Source organism: Microplitis demolitor, chromosome 7, assembly GCF_026212275.2.
Source record: "Microplitis demolitor isolate Queensland-Clemson2020A chromosome 7, iyMicDemo2.1a, whole genome shotgun sequence".
NCBI classification, from domain to species: domain Eukaryota; kingdom Metazoa; phylum Arthropoda; class Insecta; order Hymenoptera; family Braconidae; genus Microplitis; species Microplitis demolitor.
This window is the reverse complement of record NC_068551.1, coordinates 1430624-1448070: the sequence shown is the minus strand read 5'-3', so window position 1 is coordinate 1448070 and position 17447 is coordinate 1430624. Positions and strand designations below refer to the sequence as shown.

The window sequence follows — 17447 nt, the reverse complement described above, 5'->3', positions numbered from 1 at the left end:
AAAAAAAAGTCAAGTTTGGGGTAACTGGAAATTTTGTCCATTTCGTCTGCGTGACTTCTGTTTTACGGATAACAATTTTTTTTCAGACTACACTTTGAATGGAAAATTATTGACTCACCTTGATGGTCTCCTGGGGGGAGTGCCTCGCTGGGCGCTGACCGTGTCCTGGAGATTGAATGCTCATCGTAACATCCTCAATGTCTTTTGATCCTTGAAAAAAAAAAAATCAAATAAATTTTTATTTATTTTATTGGGGTAGAATAATATTTTTATTGCGAGGTTGCAATTTTTTTTTTGTTAAATAAATAAAATATTTTTATCGGAGAGCTCTGATAGGTGGGATATTGATAAAAGCGTGAAAATATTATAAAAGTAAGGTGAATAAAACTATAAAGGTGAATAGAGAGAAAATGTACAACACGATCGTGGTTTCCTGGGTGCTGCAGAAGAGGAAGATGTTGATGCTGGTGGTGGTGGCAAGAGGACAAAGAGAGGAGAAGTTGAGGGTGGCTGGTTCGCTTGTCAATACCAAGAGATACGTGACCCAGGTACTAAGTGACATCATCCAGACGGGGGATAGTCCAACCTGCATTCATTCGCTCAACTCTGTCCTTTTCGCTCATCCGGAATTTCCATTGACGCTTAATGTAATTTCGCTGGCGCGGCAAAAACCCGCAAACATTTTAATGAACCACTAAAAAATTTTGATTCTTTACGTGACTGATGATAAATAAATAAATAAATGTTTTATATTTATGCTCAGAGAATAAATATTAAATATTAAAATTAGTCAACGCAGAATAGAGCAATTTGTCGGGGAACAAGAGAAGAGTTAGCGAACAAATGCGACTGCGAGAAAGCTAATCGGGTGAAAAGCATAATTAATCACGTTGAATTTGTCGTGATTAACGAGCCAGAGGGCTCTTTACATTCGCGGACATAAACATCGTTAGCGGACTCGACAAATGGACCACGCCTTTATCTTCTCCCTACTCTTCATCACTTTCCCTTTATATTACTCTACTCTATACTACTCCTAACACATTCTATTGCGACAGTAGACTAAATGCTTCATGTCGCTGCACTTTCTCATCATCAAGATTAAACAAATGTCCGTCATTTATTTTACTTAGACTTCTTTCACTGTTTAAATAAAAATATTTCAACTGCCAACGCATATACACAAATCTAATAAATTTTTTTTATCCACAAAAAAAAATTTTATTTATAAAGAAAAAAGTTCAATTTTTTTTATTTACTAAAAATAATTCAATAAATATGTTTAGATGTACCTTCCGAAGCTAATGCAAAAAAAAATTTAATTCATCGGCTGCATACTCTGGAGATTTTGAACCTGCGTACGTACGGCCGTCTACTGTACGGATTTTTATAGAAATATTCAAGTAAATCGATTTGAAAAATTTTAGTCATAAGTTAAAATATTTTTTTGTAACTGAGTACTTTTTATCAAAATTTCTTGGACGTCAAAATCTATAAATATATACTCAGGTCAAAAAAATAACTTAAATTTGACTTTCTTACTTAAATGGATACTAAGTATGTCGTTAGCCAAAAACGGATAAAAAAAAATCATTTGATTTTGACTAGCTATTGGCAACGACCTGTCAAGTATCCATCCAATCCACAAAAGTCAAATTTCACTTGGTTTTGGCTTAGCTGACTTAAATTGACGTCAGTAGAGTCAAAATTAACTTTTTTTTTGAGCCGGGTACGATTATAAGTAAGTATGGATGAAAAATCGTAAAATAAGTATGAGACACACCCACAATACGGTTGAGAAATGAAGACTTTATTGCAAGCGTTTAACCATTTTATCGATAACGTACATCAGCAATATTGCCATAAAATTATCCCACGTTGTCTAATGAGCCACGACACCCTGTCGATTTTCCCCTTCCTGCAGCAACATAACATCCTAACGAGAAAACACCCGCCCCCATTTAATGCACTAGCTCCCTCACCGCATGTCCCCCAACTTGCTCCTCTCTCTCTATATATATATATATATATATACGTACATATATACAGAACATATTACACTGTACTCTACATCATGTACTATAACAGTGTAAATAGATTAATGGCGTGCCGACGATTAGCCACTGCGGGTGGTTTTACGACAACAAAGGTCACAAGGGTGGCTATCCGGTCAAGGATAAACATTCGCCAAAGAACCCATGTTCAACTCAACTTGTTAATATTTTTTGCTCATTAATTAAAACAACCAGCCACTATTTTTTAGCCATGCTGAAATAAATTTATTGCGGACGACAGTGATTGAAAAGTAAAGATTAAATGATAACTGCACTATATTATTAATATCCTTCTCCGGATGTATCACTTTAATCACCACATCCGCGTGAGAAATTTAAAACCCTCTTTTTCACCGTCACGTCAGCTAAACGCAACTCAAGGGAAAAGGGTTTACATTTCAAATCCACCACTTATGCATACATACTGCGTTATATATTTAATACGATCGCGTGACCCACTTGTCTTTAATCATGCATCAAACATTCAATACATATTTTTTTATAAAACCATACACAGAAAAAAATTATTTCCTTACGCAAGAAAAATTTTTCACTACGAATTCTAAAATAAAATTTTACTAAGATTAGAAAAAAATTTTTTGCGCCAAAAAATCATTTTTTTTCTGTGTAAATTATTTCTTTTACTAATGAATAAAATTGAAAATTTTTTATCAATCAAATAATTGAATATTCAATTGCCCTATAAAAAAAACTGAACATCAATTTTTTTTTATTAAAAAAAACTAACGCGTAAAATAGTTGTAAAAATGTTCAAAAAAAAAATTTAACAAGAAATAAGAAGGAAGTAAAGAAAAAGTGTAGGCACCATAAGGTCTGGCGTAGTCCCTTTATGTTATCGATCTAACTCCCACCCGAATGGAACACGAGTAGAGAATTCTACGCGCTACGCACCGTGTGCCACCTATTTCACCCCCTTATCCTCTTTCACCCTCTATATCTATCCACCTATCTATCTCCTACTCTTTCCCTCCTGCGTACTTCCTATACACACACACACCCACACACATATACATATATATCCGACACATTACGACGCTTTCTCTTTCACTCGGTTTACCTACCGTGCGCCTGAGTTGACGCGACCACATCATTCTCTAACACCCCGAGCACTCCATGCATGAGTCTATTCACTTTACTATGCATTCATGCATCTGTTTATTCACAAACTGCAATAAAAAATATTTATAAACAATCTACAAAGCATGGAGAGACTAGAAAAATTTTGTATTATTTTTAAATAATAAAAAAAAAATATTAATAGAGTGCTGAGATAAATGATAATAAAGAAAATGTAAAACAAGTTATCACGCAAGGATAGTAAGCACTCTTCTCCTCTTTTTTCATTTCACTGTTTGCTGTTTGAGTACCGCATTGTAGTGTAAAGGAAGCAAAGCACTGACACGGACATATGGTACTCGCTTTTCATGGTGATGGAGAGCAAATGAGACAAGTTAAGTATTAAAGTGAGTAAGAAATAAAAATAAGAATGAGAATAATGGGAAGATAGAAGTGTCATGACTACAGAAATGTACATAAGAATAAAATATAATAATAATAATAATAATAATAATGATAATAATAATAATAATAGGAGGATGGAGATTGGAGAAATATCACGAAGCGCCTGGAGCGGTCATCGAAACGGATAAAACGAGAGAATTATTGTGAGAGAGAGAGAGAAAGAGAGAAAGTATAGTGAGAAGACTGAAAAAGATTAATATCTCTATCAGAGAAGTTCACGAGAGCAGGCCATTTATCTACAAGTCGAAGCAACTCGACCCTACTCGTATAGAGACGACATCAAGGACCCATACTGAGTGGACCTTTAAAAGAAGTTTATTTAACCCCTCCACGGACGGCAGGTCCACTGCAAACAGACAGCCCAATAAAATTACCGTGATTTTTAGTTACGGAGTAAAAAGTTTTATTTTGGTTTTGAGAAAGTTGAGATAAAAAATAGAGTAAAAACCAGGGCATAGTTGTAGGCGGTAATGGAATGGGCTCTGTCAATGCCGGTGGGAAAGTAAATTTTATTGGAAGGTATTGAGCACAGCGTGAATTTCCTTCCAGTTCACTTAAATTCACCCTTGGTGTTATATCGACTCGGACATCTCAGGAATTTCGTTCATTGACCTGCTATGAGTATACAACTTGTGAATATCCTGGCCCACTTAAAGTAAAAGGGGAAGAACAAGTATTTCTGTCGAGGGTGACTTGCGTTAAGTTTATGTGTGTATATAGATCGTGATGGGAATCTTATATATGAAAATTGCTCACCGTTTCTAATCGATTTGATAAATTAGCGTTATCTAAGTATAATAGTGTTTTGGTGGTATATATATTGTTGGAACCACCAGTGATTTTGACATCCCTCGACATACTTCAAGGGTTGTAGACACTTTCATACCCTCCGGCTCGATCTATTCTATCTCTGTATATATACATATATATGTATATTTACTCACACAATATTTGAACTCTCTCAGCATAAGTGGAATGTGAAATTATACTCAATTATTATTAGTTGTATTCAAAATCTCATTTACGTTCTTTAGAAACTCATCCATTGAAATTTATTTTAATTATTTGATGAACTTCTCAAATTAATTGACCTTTTGTGACATTTGTAAACTAGGGTAAAAATATCTATATATATGTATATACGTTTGACTAATGACTTTTTAATTATCAGCGCTGATCGATTCAAAATTATTGACCTTTACAAACTCAAATTTCTACAATTTTAAATTTGAATTATTACCAAATTAAACTTCATATTTTCAAATTTAAAATTTTTCTTCATTTCCAAATTACCCAGGGAAATTATTTTACAAAAAAACTGCCGCCTATTCTATTTTTTTTTCAACCGCTAATTGAAATTTGTAATTTTGCAAAAAATTTTTTAAAATTACGCCTTTCAATCAGCCGACAAATATTTTTAAAAATTTCAACTTTCATCAAAAATTAGAGACACCCAAGTGATTCTGTAAGTGTTCCATTACCGCCACTAAAAATGTGCGATAATAAAAAAATAAAAAAAAAAAAAACAAGATAATTTATAAAAAATGTAAATATGTATAACTAATATCTATCGTCACCCGTTAATTTGTATTAAGGATGTCTTTATCACATCGTGAAAGCCATAAAACGTTGGCTACTACTCCAGTCCTTAAACTACTGGTATCTAAACTACTAATGTACACTGTTAGTACTGTTGGCTGTTGGGTATTATATAGATACATATATATTAAGTCTGTAGTTTAGAGTGGTATGTAACAAATGAACAGAACCCGACGATGACTACATAATACAACACAACTCCTTATACATATATATATATATGACTCGAAAGTAACCAATACAAGCAGTCGACATTATTTATGTTTCTCATTAAGTATACGGTTGTCTTGGGATGCCGATGGCGCGCGCCGTTGACTGCCCGGTCGGTTCTACTCGCCGGCGATACCACGGACACTACTCCTATCCTATCCACAAGCATAGTAGAGTAAAGGATTTATGACAACCGCCGTTACTTAACTACACGTAGGAAGGGACTATTTAGAACGCGAGTGCTTTCTTTACGACAGCATTAAACCCAATGAAATTGTCGGCAGAGCATCGGAATGTCATCTGCTCAATCCGTTTCTTTTTATCGTTACCCAAAATATTAAAACATAATTTTATTTAATTGAGCCCCCCGGACACTTAAAAATTTAAAATCTCGCCTGTGATCCGGTACCAGGTTCCAACTGTACAATTAAGTTATCACCGACTTTGTATTGGAGTGTAAAATAAAGAACGAAGCTTTTAGCTCGAGTGATATCAGACAATGTGGTTGTTGATTACGCTTAAAATACTTTTATATATATTTATATTCTATGTTTCTTATATTTTTTACTTGGCCTCGAGTCTCACTTCGCTTTGCTTGCAAGAGACGTTGAGTAAAATAAAAGCGCGGCACTCTACTACTCGAAAAGTTAGTAGACAAAGCCGATGGGTTGATGGAAACGACGGGTTCACTGACACACATTTTCAATTTAATGTCAGATGGGCTTTTGTGCCGAGTTTTGTCGGTTTATTCAAAAGGATACTGAATAGAAGAGGGGAGGCCCGGGAGGAAACTCGTGCTGTCTATTAAATATATTTTTATTCAACATTTAACGATATTTAAGCCATAAGGAGCCCGTAATATATGTTCTGGTTACTGGTTTTTAATACCGGCAGTATATTTTACGGAATAGGAATGAGAATATAAATAAAAATAATAATAATAAGGTAAGTGTACGGTAATTATGCCACACTAGTTTACCAGAGGAAACGTCGGGACATTCATCACGTGTAGTCTACGCAATGCTGATGTTAAATATGTGCTCTAAACACGCTAGCCAAACGTTTAATAGACCAACAAATTAACACGAATGCGTTAAATGTCCACTGACAACCGGAAGATGAGTAGAGTACAAAGTTACTTTTTTTTTTTAATTTTATTTTAAAATTACATCCGCAAAAATAGTCAATTTTTTTAAAACTTTTACGATAACGCGAACTTTTAGTTCTTTTTATCTGACTCTAATGCCTTGACCTCGGGCCCTCCTTGAGATGCCGACAAAGAAAAATATTTTTCATACGTCTGATGAACACTTTTTTATTTTAGGTCGTGGCTTAGCCGAAAAAAAAAAAACGTTTTAAAGAAAACATTTTTTGCTCCAATTTAATTCTTTACAATAATTAACTGATTGTTGGTTCATTTTTTTAACTTAAAATTTTTTGCTCCATTTTCAGTGGATGTGATTTTTTTTTTTTATTTAATACACAGTACATTTAAAATAATTACGTGTATTAAAATATTTAAAAGGGATATTTAAATTAATTGCGTCTTTAAAAAAATATTTATGGGACAGAATTTTTCAGTCTTTAATTTTATAATAAATTAATTATGCAACCGATTATTATGAAAGCTGCTGGACATAAAATAAATTTTTTAACAACCGGGCAAGTATTGAATTAAAAAAAAAATTTTCTTAATCGACTGATATTTCTTTGAATAAAAAATTTCAAAATGAAATTTTATGTCAGATGTCAAAAGAAAGCTTATGATTGACGGATGTTTATATTTTCCATCGAGTTTTTAAATATTTTGATTTTTCTGACAATTAATACCAACTTCCGACTGCACCGCGTGACATTTTTTTTTTTTTTTATTATTATTATAATAATTTATCAAAGTAAAATATTACGAAATAAAAATGACGTTACTTGAATTTCGAATTGCCAAATTTGGTCATGGAGTATAAAGTAAATGGGATAGCGTACAGCAAGCGAAAGGACACACAAGAGCATCATCAGATGCATAATTGTCCCATTGCTCGAAATTAAACTCATTAAAATAAAACAGAGAGTCGAGAAAAAAAAAAAAAAAAGAAAACAAATTTCGCGGCAATAATAAAAATTAAAGTAAAGTGTTTAAAATTTAAACACGCGCACTTTTAATTGCTCACTTGCTGGATTAATTTATACCCCGATAATTTATAAAAATTTTTATGAGCCAGCTCGCGTAGGCGAACTTTAATATTTTTTTTATTACTCCCAAGTCATAATAGAGCGATTAAAAGTCGATGCAACAAAAGTAACGTGTCAAAGTGGACATTGCGGTCGGAACAGAACGTCGCTTTGGATGGCACATTGTACGTAGCGGTACTCAAACCTTTTTTTTTTTTTTTATTTTATTTTATTATATTTTTTGCAACGACTTACGTCATGCATTTGTTCTCCCTCTACCTGGCACGTGTCGAATATCCCATCGACTCGAGTATCGTCGATCGATCAAGAGTGCTGAGAAAAAAAGGGTTTACTGGAAAGTGGACCTCAACCCTTTGATGATGAATAAAAAGAGAAAGGCTAGAGTCGGTAAAAAAAAAATTCATTTAGTTTACAAGACACGTCCCTACACTAGCATTTTATAAACCGCAATCATGAATTCCATTGAATTTAATATATAAAATATATACTATGAGTGAGAAATATATAATTATTGGAGTAAATTTAAATATTTATTTGAATTTTTAAATACTCACCGAAAACAAAAGAACTGCTCGTGGATAAATTTTCAGCCACGCGTGTTTCCGCGTGACTTGTTGGCTGAATCACAACATGTTAAGTAGATAATGACACAATCTCACAGTGATATGTAATTATTTATGTACATTAATGTTTAGACACTTATTTTAATTAATGACATTACGCGAGTAAAGAGTTTTTATTATTTAAATGAATCTAAATAACAAACAGTTACACTATGCCATGATCAGTCCTCTCATGTCGCGCGCGGTACTCAGACTGACTGGCAAGATTCAAAAATTTTTGGTTTTAAAAGCCATCACTGCGGCGCCACTTTCCAATTATCGAAAAACCGCGAAAATTCAAATTTATTTATTTATTATATTAAATATATATATTATTATACGTGTTATATAATTGTTAGATTAATTTGAAATATTAATTTGAATTTTTAAACACTCACCGAAAAAAAAACACTTGTGGATAAATTTTTAGCACTATATTTTCACCCGGCTGTCGGCTGAACCATGATCCTGAAGCTAATCAATTACAAAAAAAATAAAAATAAAAATATGCACATGTAGAAAATTTTGAAAACGGCAGATGAAATTCTTTCATTTTTTTTTTTTTTAATTTATCTTTTTTTGAAAAATTTCAAAATTATTAGACGTCGACTAACTTCAGTTTCGTGGCTGAATCACGAGTGTGAATGTAGCAGATATGAGACGGATTTTAGATAACAAATAACTGCATTAAACAATTAAGAATATAAAAATTAAAAAAATGCACATTTTGATTTTCAAATTCGACAAATGCGCATTTTTTAAATTTTAATTGATTTACATTTAATTCACTTTTTTTTTTTATTTTTTAAATTAACAGTTGTCAGCTACATTCACACTCGGAATCACAACATATTAATTAGATAGGACACAATCTCACAGTGATTTGTAATAATTATTAATGCTTAGACACTTATTTTAATCAATGACACTGTACAAGTAAGGAGTTTTTTTATTTAAACATATTTTAATAACGAAAAATTACACTACGATATGATCAGTCCTCTCATCTCGCGCGCGGTACTCAGACTGACGCGCTAGATTCAAAATTTTTTGGTTGTAGAAGCCATCGCTGCGGCGCCACTTTCCAATTACCGAAAGAGCGCGAAAATTCAAATTTGTTTATTCTATCAGTGACAGGATTCTATTATGTAAGTATAAAAAAATATATTTAATGAATAAATAAATATTTTTTCAAATAGCTCTATGAAAAAAATCAAATTTAAATGGAAGTTTATCAAATAATTACGATATTACATTTTTTTTTTTTTTAATAATGATGAAGTTTGAATTTAAAATTTTGTATCTTGACAATTAATTTTCACGTAAAAAATTAATTTATTAATTTTTAATAAATAATTAAAAATTTCCCGCCCTTTCGAAAACTGGCACTGACATCAAAAACTGAATGACGATAAATAATAAATTAAAGTATGGATTTAAATAAATAAATGTGATTGCAGTTCGTAAATCACGATTTATATCAACATGATTACAGATAGACACATAATTATTATAAAGACGGATTGAACATAAATAAATAATTAGACTGAAAATTTTGGTATTGAATACATACTCGCTTATTGATACTGAATTCTTATAATTACAATAATAATAATCATAATATTATGCTGTTATAATTAATAATTTAATATGTATATATATAATCCATAATTATGTTCATTATTTGGCGCGAATCACTTATCCTTTTAAAAACACTACAAAAATCTATCACGACAACACGCAATTTGTTCTTACAGCAATTTAATAACTATAATTAATATTTTAGTTTAATCAAATATATATAGTAATAATAATTGATAATTAATAAGAAGTACATAATTCTGACTAATTGCGCGATACAAATTGACAATTCATCAGTGATCGCATTTCAAAATATAATTTATAGCTTCGCTGTTTAATTTGTAAATTATTTAAATATATACAATTTAAATTATTATTATTATATCTAATTAATATTAATATCAATATCATAATTATTAGTATTAAATATTAATAATTAAAATATAATAATAATAATTACGGCAGGAGATGTTTTGTGCTTAATAATAGAAGACATAACGGAGATTAATTATAAAAAAATAAATATAAAAAAATATTTTTCTACATATTAATTTAATTTCAATAGCTTCCATTTATTTGGTTACAAATCCCTGTTACTGTTGAGTAGTATATTGTGTGACAAGGGATGAAATAAAACAATTTCAAATCACGGTGAAGGCTGACATCATTCGTAGTCTGAAATCATCTTTCGTCCTGAGTTACACACAATATTTTTCATGTGTCATGAAAAATAATTGTCATTTTAACAAGCATTAAAAGCTCTCATTACCAACGATCGCCGTGTATTGCTCGTTATATTAATAAACTAATTACTTCATATTTAATAACATTTTTAATTGTATAAAAATATTTCAATTGCTCTATAGACGTTATTATTACTGTTATTATAATTATTATTATTATTGTTGTTATTATTATTATTATTATTAATAATATTATTGAGCGTTATCGTCGATCGTAAACATTACGTTACTTATTACTTGAGCTTTATTCATTTTTAAATTAATAATTACTCCAATAAATTACTCTCCGTCATATCTTCAAGCACATTTTACTTTTTCATAAATTAGGTTCTCTTATATTTAAACTCTCTCATATGTTGTAGACCGTTTATCTTATTATATATATATATATAAAATACTTAAATTTAAAAATGCATTTGGCATATTTAGATTTTTCATTACAATCTTAATTAAATAAACTCGATGATTAATTTTAAAATTACATTAAAAATATAATAATAAATTCATGAAAAAAAAAAAACAAAAAAAAATTTTAATCAAATATAAATAATTACAACACAAATAAATCTCCAATCAATAAATAAATAAACTAAACAAATTTCCGGTAAAAAATTATTTTTAATAATTAATCATCATCATTATCATTATGCAGATTTTTAAAAAATCTAGTGGCAGTCGACGATATGAATCTAGATTTTAATTTTTATTTCATTTTACCTTCAGGATTAATTGTCGCTTGCAAATTAACAGACTGTCTATTAATTTTGTTAACACGTTTAGCACTAGAGTAACTCGAAGTATCAACAAGCGATTTCCGGTTATTGCGTTTAGCCTCGTGATCATCAGCTGGCCTAGATGACTCGGGAATTTTCCAACTGGTTGGTCTACTTGATCCACCACTCGTTACATTTGAATTTTTAATCGACTTTCCAGTTACTTTACCACCGGTACTATCCAGCTCGTAAGATTTACGCGGTAATTGCGGTGTGTAGTACAAACTAAATCTATTTGCTTTGATATTATTTTTATTAACTCCCACCTGTTTATCTTCTCTCAACTCATCTGTCGAACTGCATTTCCGTGTACTACTTACGTGTACACTATTATTTAATTTATCAGACTCAGCATCATCATGTGATTTCTTCGTCGAGTAATTCGAAAAACAACTGAAACGTTTTTTATTGCCGTCGCGTTTTACAGCCGTTTGTTTTTTTTCACGTAATTTAACTTGATCACCAGCAGATATTTTTATTTTATTATCTAATTTATTATCAGTCAATAAACTATGGTCATTAACTCTCAGGGTTGGAATAAGTGATGAATTTTTAGCTCCACTTGACTTTGTCGCACTTGTTGCTGCGGCTGCACCAGAGGATTCAATCAATCGCGAGTTACGATTAGCCGTTGGACGTAAATTGTACTTTGGGTTTCTCTTCAAAACCTGCCGACTGATGTCTTGATTTATTTTCTTGACTCCACTATCGACTGTGTGGTTTAATTTGGTCCCGCGAATCGGAATACTATCAAGACTTTCTGATGACTGAGTGCTCTGACTGCTGGAGCAGCCGCCGATATTTTTGCTGTACTTGGCGAACTGGATGTTGACGAAACTGTCTGACGTTTCGATATTATTGTCAGAGCTGACACTTAGACCATCCGTTGACTGTGAAAAATTTTCAACAGATGAATACTTGTTGTCACTGTCGTTATCACGTCTACTGGCCTTAGCACCGTTAGCTACATTATTATAAATATTATTTTTTATTTTTTTATTACTATTATTGCACCTTAAATTTTTATCCGCTTGTAATTGGTGACAGTCATTACGAATAGACGATGAGTATGAGGATGATGATGATGTTGGTGTTATTACTGTTGATTTTAATTTATTATTTGCTTTGGAATGAATATCTGACAGAGAATTACCATTTCTCTTGTTAGTGGAATGTAAATTATTTGAAACAGGACTTTGATATCCTCCATTATTATTATTTTTTTTATTACAATTTACGTTTTCTAAAATACTGTTTAGCGATGATGTGACACTCTTTGAATTTTTTTTCTTACCCAACGAGATGTCGTCATCATCAATATTATGCATAAGGTCGTGCATTGATGTCGTGAGTACACTTATTTCTTTCAGACACTCGGCACTCAATGACATCGGATCCTCATTATTAAAACTACTGTTACCATTAAATCTGTCCGTTTCATCACACACTTTTACATTTTTCTTCGGCCCGTCGCTCCACGGCTGGTGTCTGCTGATAGGGGATTCGCAAATTCCCGGAGCCTCGTCGCTGTCCCACTGCTTCGAAGAATTCAGCTCAAAGGAAGTGTTGACCCTCAACGGCTGACACTGCTGATTCCTGTGTTGCTGCGGCGATTCACTGGATGCAATACATCCTGATGTGGACTGCTCGCCTCCTAGAAAGCTCTGCAGATGTACAGAGACCAGGACAAATAAAAAAAAAAGCGATGCTACAGATATGCCAGACTACTACATAAGCGTTGCTACAAGCTAATTATCAGAGATCTGCGAATTTAGTCGAATTTGAATTTTCTAACTGTCCGAAAGTATTCAAATTAATAGAAAATTTTTTTAATTATTCGCACATCTCTACTAATTATATTTATTTATTTATTTATTATTGATCCCAATTATCAGTTTAGAAAAACTTCATCATCAGCTTGATAAAGTTCAAGTATTTACTTAAATCCCGACTAGTAAAGCGTGCCCATGAAAAACTACTAGTGTAATTGAATGTACGTCCACTCGTACAGTAAGAGATTGATAAGCTTATCGATTATGAAAAAAAAAGTTTAATACCTACAAGATTATCAAGATAATTGTATTTGCTCGTCTCTATTTACCCCAGTATTTTAATAGAGAAGCCATGCATGATATATATTATAATTCTGCTGTGTATTATTTTATTATTTATTATATTATAGATAATTAAATAAAAATATATAAAGTACAAATTAATTACCACGAGCCAGGGGTGATCCAGAACATCTTCTGCGCTGAATCTCAGCTCTGGTTGCGCTTGAAGCATGTTTGAAATCAGTTGTTTCGCAGAGTCTGATATCGAGTCCCAGTAGGGTGAGATGAACTCATATTGACCACCGAGAATTCGTTCAAATAATTCTTCTTGGTCGTTTTCAGGCGACGCGAATGGCGGAAACCCGCAGAGCAGAATATAGAGAATTACACCAGCTGCCCATACGTCAATCTGCGTAACAAAAATAAAAAATTATGTAAGATAATACTAATTAATAATATTAAGATAAAAGAACTCTTACCTTCAATCCGTATCCCGTCTCTTCAAGTATCTCGGGCGCAACATATGTAGGTGTTCCACATACTGTATAAAGCGGCTCGCGCACAACCTGTGCAAGTCCAAAGTCACCTAGTTTTAAGCACCTTACATGGCTACCTTCCATCTCGACAAGCAAATTTTCCGGCTTTACATCGCGGTGAACTATCTGATGAAAGTGCAAGTATGCTAATGCTGATGTCAAGTGTCCAATCATGACACTTGCTTCGGCTTCAGAAAATTTTGTCGCTGCTGCTATTGCATCAAATAAATCTCCACCCTGAAAAGAAATTAATTAATTAATTAACTAGTCAACTAATGAAGCAATTAACGTAATTAATTAATTAAGAAAAAAAACCTTGACAAGTTCCATGACTAAAAATAGCTGATCAGTAGTTTCTTGTTCAGAAATAAGACTGATTATATTTGGATGGCAAACTTGTCGTAAAATAGCGACTTCACTGGCTAGCATTGTCTCTTTGCCTTGACATTTTGATTTATCAACAATTTTCATGGCATATTCAGCACCACTTTGTCTAAAAAAATTTAGTAGTATTAAAAATAAGTTTACCAAAAAATAAAATAAATATTGAGACTTACTTATGAGTGCAGTGTCGGACGACAGCAAAGTTGCCATCACCAATGACGTGTCCCACAGTGTAATGCATCCTCAAAGGTTGAGGCAGAGTCAAAATAGAGGGACTGGGTGTCCTGACCTGAGGAGCAGTGAGCGTACGCTTGCCAGTCTTCCTCGGCATCACCGGCATAGGCCCACTCTGTCTCTTAGACACGCAGGGCCCGCGTCTGAAACTCTGGACACTCTTACTCTCTTCAACATCCAGCTCAAAGTCCTCCTGCGTGGACTTCTCGCTTCCGTACGCCAAGAAGACTTCTTCATCTTCGAAAAACTGCTCCAGTGATATCACCAGCTTGCCGGACAAAGTATAAACGCGTTTGACAGCACCACAATCTAATTTCACAGTCTGGGTTATTGCCTCCAGCACGTGCTCCAAACTGGCAGCGTTCCGTTTATTCAACAGCAGACGCAGAACTTTCCGCGGCTTGCTCCCGTGTCTTATCAGCGTGATAATCCGCGCTCTTACACACAAAGGAATGATTGTGACAACTCTGCCCGTGCCAGCTGGAGACTGCGGTAGCCCTGACAGCGAACTGCCTCTGCGTACTTTCGTCGACGAGTACTCGACTTTTTTAAATAATTCCCCGTGACCTGACACCACGTAGCACTTGCCGTCCTCCAGATCACTGACACTCAGCACTTTCTTTCCATCCATCGAGTAAATAGTACGCACTCCATTTGGCAGAGTTACATTTGAGATCAGTGCTCTCGTTAAATCCGTTGTCAAGCTGTCAAAACTACGATAACGTTCCGGTGTCACTGCCATAACAATACCCGTATAAAATTTATCACCATTTCGAAAAAATCTAACGCGCTTTGCTTTTTTGGTCGTCGGTGTCCTCAGTGTCGTTGGTGTTATATTTTTCGATGTCAAGTTATCATGTTCAATTATCAATCTCTCTTCCAATGACATAACTATCCGTGGACTAAGTTCTTGAGTTGAAAGATTGCTGTCACCTGACAGTGATGTTCCCCGGCTTAATGTTCCCTCCATCATTCTATGGGAAGAAAAAAAGATAAATAATTAAAAACTTGACTTTAAAAATAAATTTAAGTAAATAAAAATAAATGACAGATGACAAAACCGGGATTCCATAACCTACACATCAAGAATTTAAGCAAGAGTTTGATTTTATTGGAGATTTATAGAACGTAACTCAATTACGCGACTCTTCTGGTACCGCTGATGATGGTGATGATGATAGAGACCCAGATCATCAACCTCGACAATTAGATATATATTTAATAGGTCAGTCAATGAACTTACTTGCTGAAGAGTTGGATTTTAATTAAATGAGCAGACGATAACGTTGTTAGTCCAGTGCACCAGTCTCCAGATTCATCAGTATGCTGGTGACATTTTTGATTGTGATCATTGATCGTCAGCAGACAGACAGTTGCTGCAAATAAATATCGATATGTACAAATTTCCTATCGAAGATTAACACCAGAGCAGAGAGACAACACTACGAGCAGTGAGGACCGAGTCTACGTAATACGTAACGTGCAATGAGAAAATATGATAATCGTCTTGGTCTTGTCTGGATAAAACCTCTCACTCCCCACTACTTTTTGTTTTATCGTTGGTTAATTATACTTTTAAATTAATTGCACGGTAGCTAATTATTGTGCGGAATTAATGTCGGTGGGCTATTAATTTTTAGTGTCTAGGTTGTCAGATGTCTAGACGAGTTATTATTGTATTATAAATAAATGCTTTGGCTTGTCAATGATTTACCGGAAACGGAAGTTTTTGTAAAAATGGCGCGACAAATTTTATTATTCAAACGGTTTTTAAATTTTATGTCAACTTAAATTTTTTAGTCATTTGTTTTGTTTATTATAAAAATTTATTACAGTTTTATTTTTTCAAATTGTTGACTAATCATTTAATTTGATTTATTAGTGTAAAAATTTTAAAAATAGTTTGTAATGAATTACTTTCAGTAGATAACATTGAGATGAAATGGTCAAGTAGATTTTATCCACAGTCGGAATAAATAAATTTTTAAATTTCGCGCCAATTTGGCACCTGTGCGAATTTAGCGTCTCATCGAAGGAATTGCGAAATCAAAATGACCTGAATTGATAGGTCTACGTTAGGTCCGTATAGGTCCACCAAAATTATCGTTAGGTCCCCTATAGTTTTTTTATAAATAATTTTTGAAATTTTGCAAAAAAAAAAAATTTCATTTTAGCATGAAAAACTAGAGACCAATACGGATCTAATGATAAGGAATGCAAAAATGATCAAATTTATTGGTTTCGTTCTGAATGAGGTGCTAAAATGAAATTTTTTTTTTTTTGCAAAATTCCAAAAATTATTTATAAAAAAACTATAGGGGACCTAACGATAATTTTGGTGGACCTATACGGACCTAACGTAGACCTATCAATTCAGGTCATTTTGATTTCGCAATTCCTTCGATGAGACGCTAAATTCGCACAGGTGGTGGTCGATGAATCGCAAAGTCGATTGCTTTGTATCAACTGCCGGTCCAATAGCGGCAGTTAGTATCATCAAAAATGGCAGCAGTAGTCTAGATCCTTCTCTACGTTTGAATTGTAACAGTATTGCAGCTGTCGTGTAATTTTACATAAAAGTTATTGCTCATAATTACGGTTTAATTAAAATGTTGTGATTTTAAAACTTATGTTTTGTTAATTTAAATTGTGCAAAGTGTCTGTGGTGTCTTTAAGTGTTGAGTTTTCAGTGCTAGTGTAAAGTGTTGCTGATGACCGATGCTGATACCTTCCTAATTCCTGAGCAAAATCATCTGGCATCGTCTGGTGGGAAATAGCAGTTAAGTGACGTTTTTTTAGCTGAAATACACTTGGAGCAATTTAATTTAAATCTCCAAGTGTATTAGGACACCCTTCTGCATATTATTTCCCCACCAAGGTTTGTTCAAACACTCAAGTGTTTTTTTTTTCTTAATATTTAAAATTTTTTCTAACATATTTTGCCA

General features: G+C 33.0%; 2 protein-coding genes across 2 annotated transcripts in view; both read right to left on the bottom strand.

The window, feature by feature from the left end:
* LOC103570929 (protein sickie) overlaps positions 1–8387 on the bottom strand; it is a 97899-nt gene extending 89512 nt beyond the window's left edge. The window contains exons 1-2 of the mRNA XM_053740490.1: positions 8150–8387; positions 119–210 (exon numbers count right to left, since the gene is read on the bottom strand). Of these exons, the coding sequence (XP_053596465.1) occupies positions 119–184 (66 nt within the window). The 5' untranslated portion in view covers positions 185–210; positions 8150–8387. The remainder of the gene's footprint in view (positions 1–118; positions 211–8149) is intronic.
* A 1303-nt stretch (positions 8388–9690) lies between these two features.
* Positions 9691–16203, bottom strand: LOC103570928 (probable serine/threonine-protein kinase MARK-A). The gene is made up of 6 exons (XM_008548832.2): positions 15746–16203; positions 14442–15476; positions 14200–14377; positions 13828–14121; positions 13515–13757; positions 9691–12958 (listed from the first exon to the last, which is right to left on the bottom strand). Exons 2-6 carry the CDS (start codon positions 15473–15475, stop codon positions 11225–11227), a joined length of 3483 nt encoding a protein of 1160 aa, XP_008547054.1. The 5' UTR covers position 15476; positions 15746–16203; the 3' UTR covers positions 9691–11224.
* Between the last annotated feature and the right edge of the window lie 1244 nt (positions 16204–17447).

What these genes read in the sequence shown, in the direction of transcription:
- LOC103570928 (XM_008548832.2), bottom strand. Translation starts at nt 15,475, where the DNA reads ATGATGGAGGGAACATTAAGCCGGGGAACATCACTGTCAGGTGACAGC. An exon ending in TAGTCATGGAACTTGTCAAG is followed by an intron (nt 14,122 to 14,199) that starts GTTTTTTTTCTT and finishes ATTTCTTTTCAG; the next exon opens with GGTGGAGATTTATTTGATGC. An exon ending in AGACGGGATACGGATTGAAG is followed by an intron (nt 13,758 to 13,827) that starts GTAAGAGTTCTT and finishes TTTGTTACGCAG; the next exon opens with ATTGACGTATGGGCAGCTGG.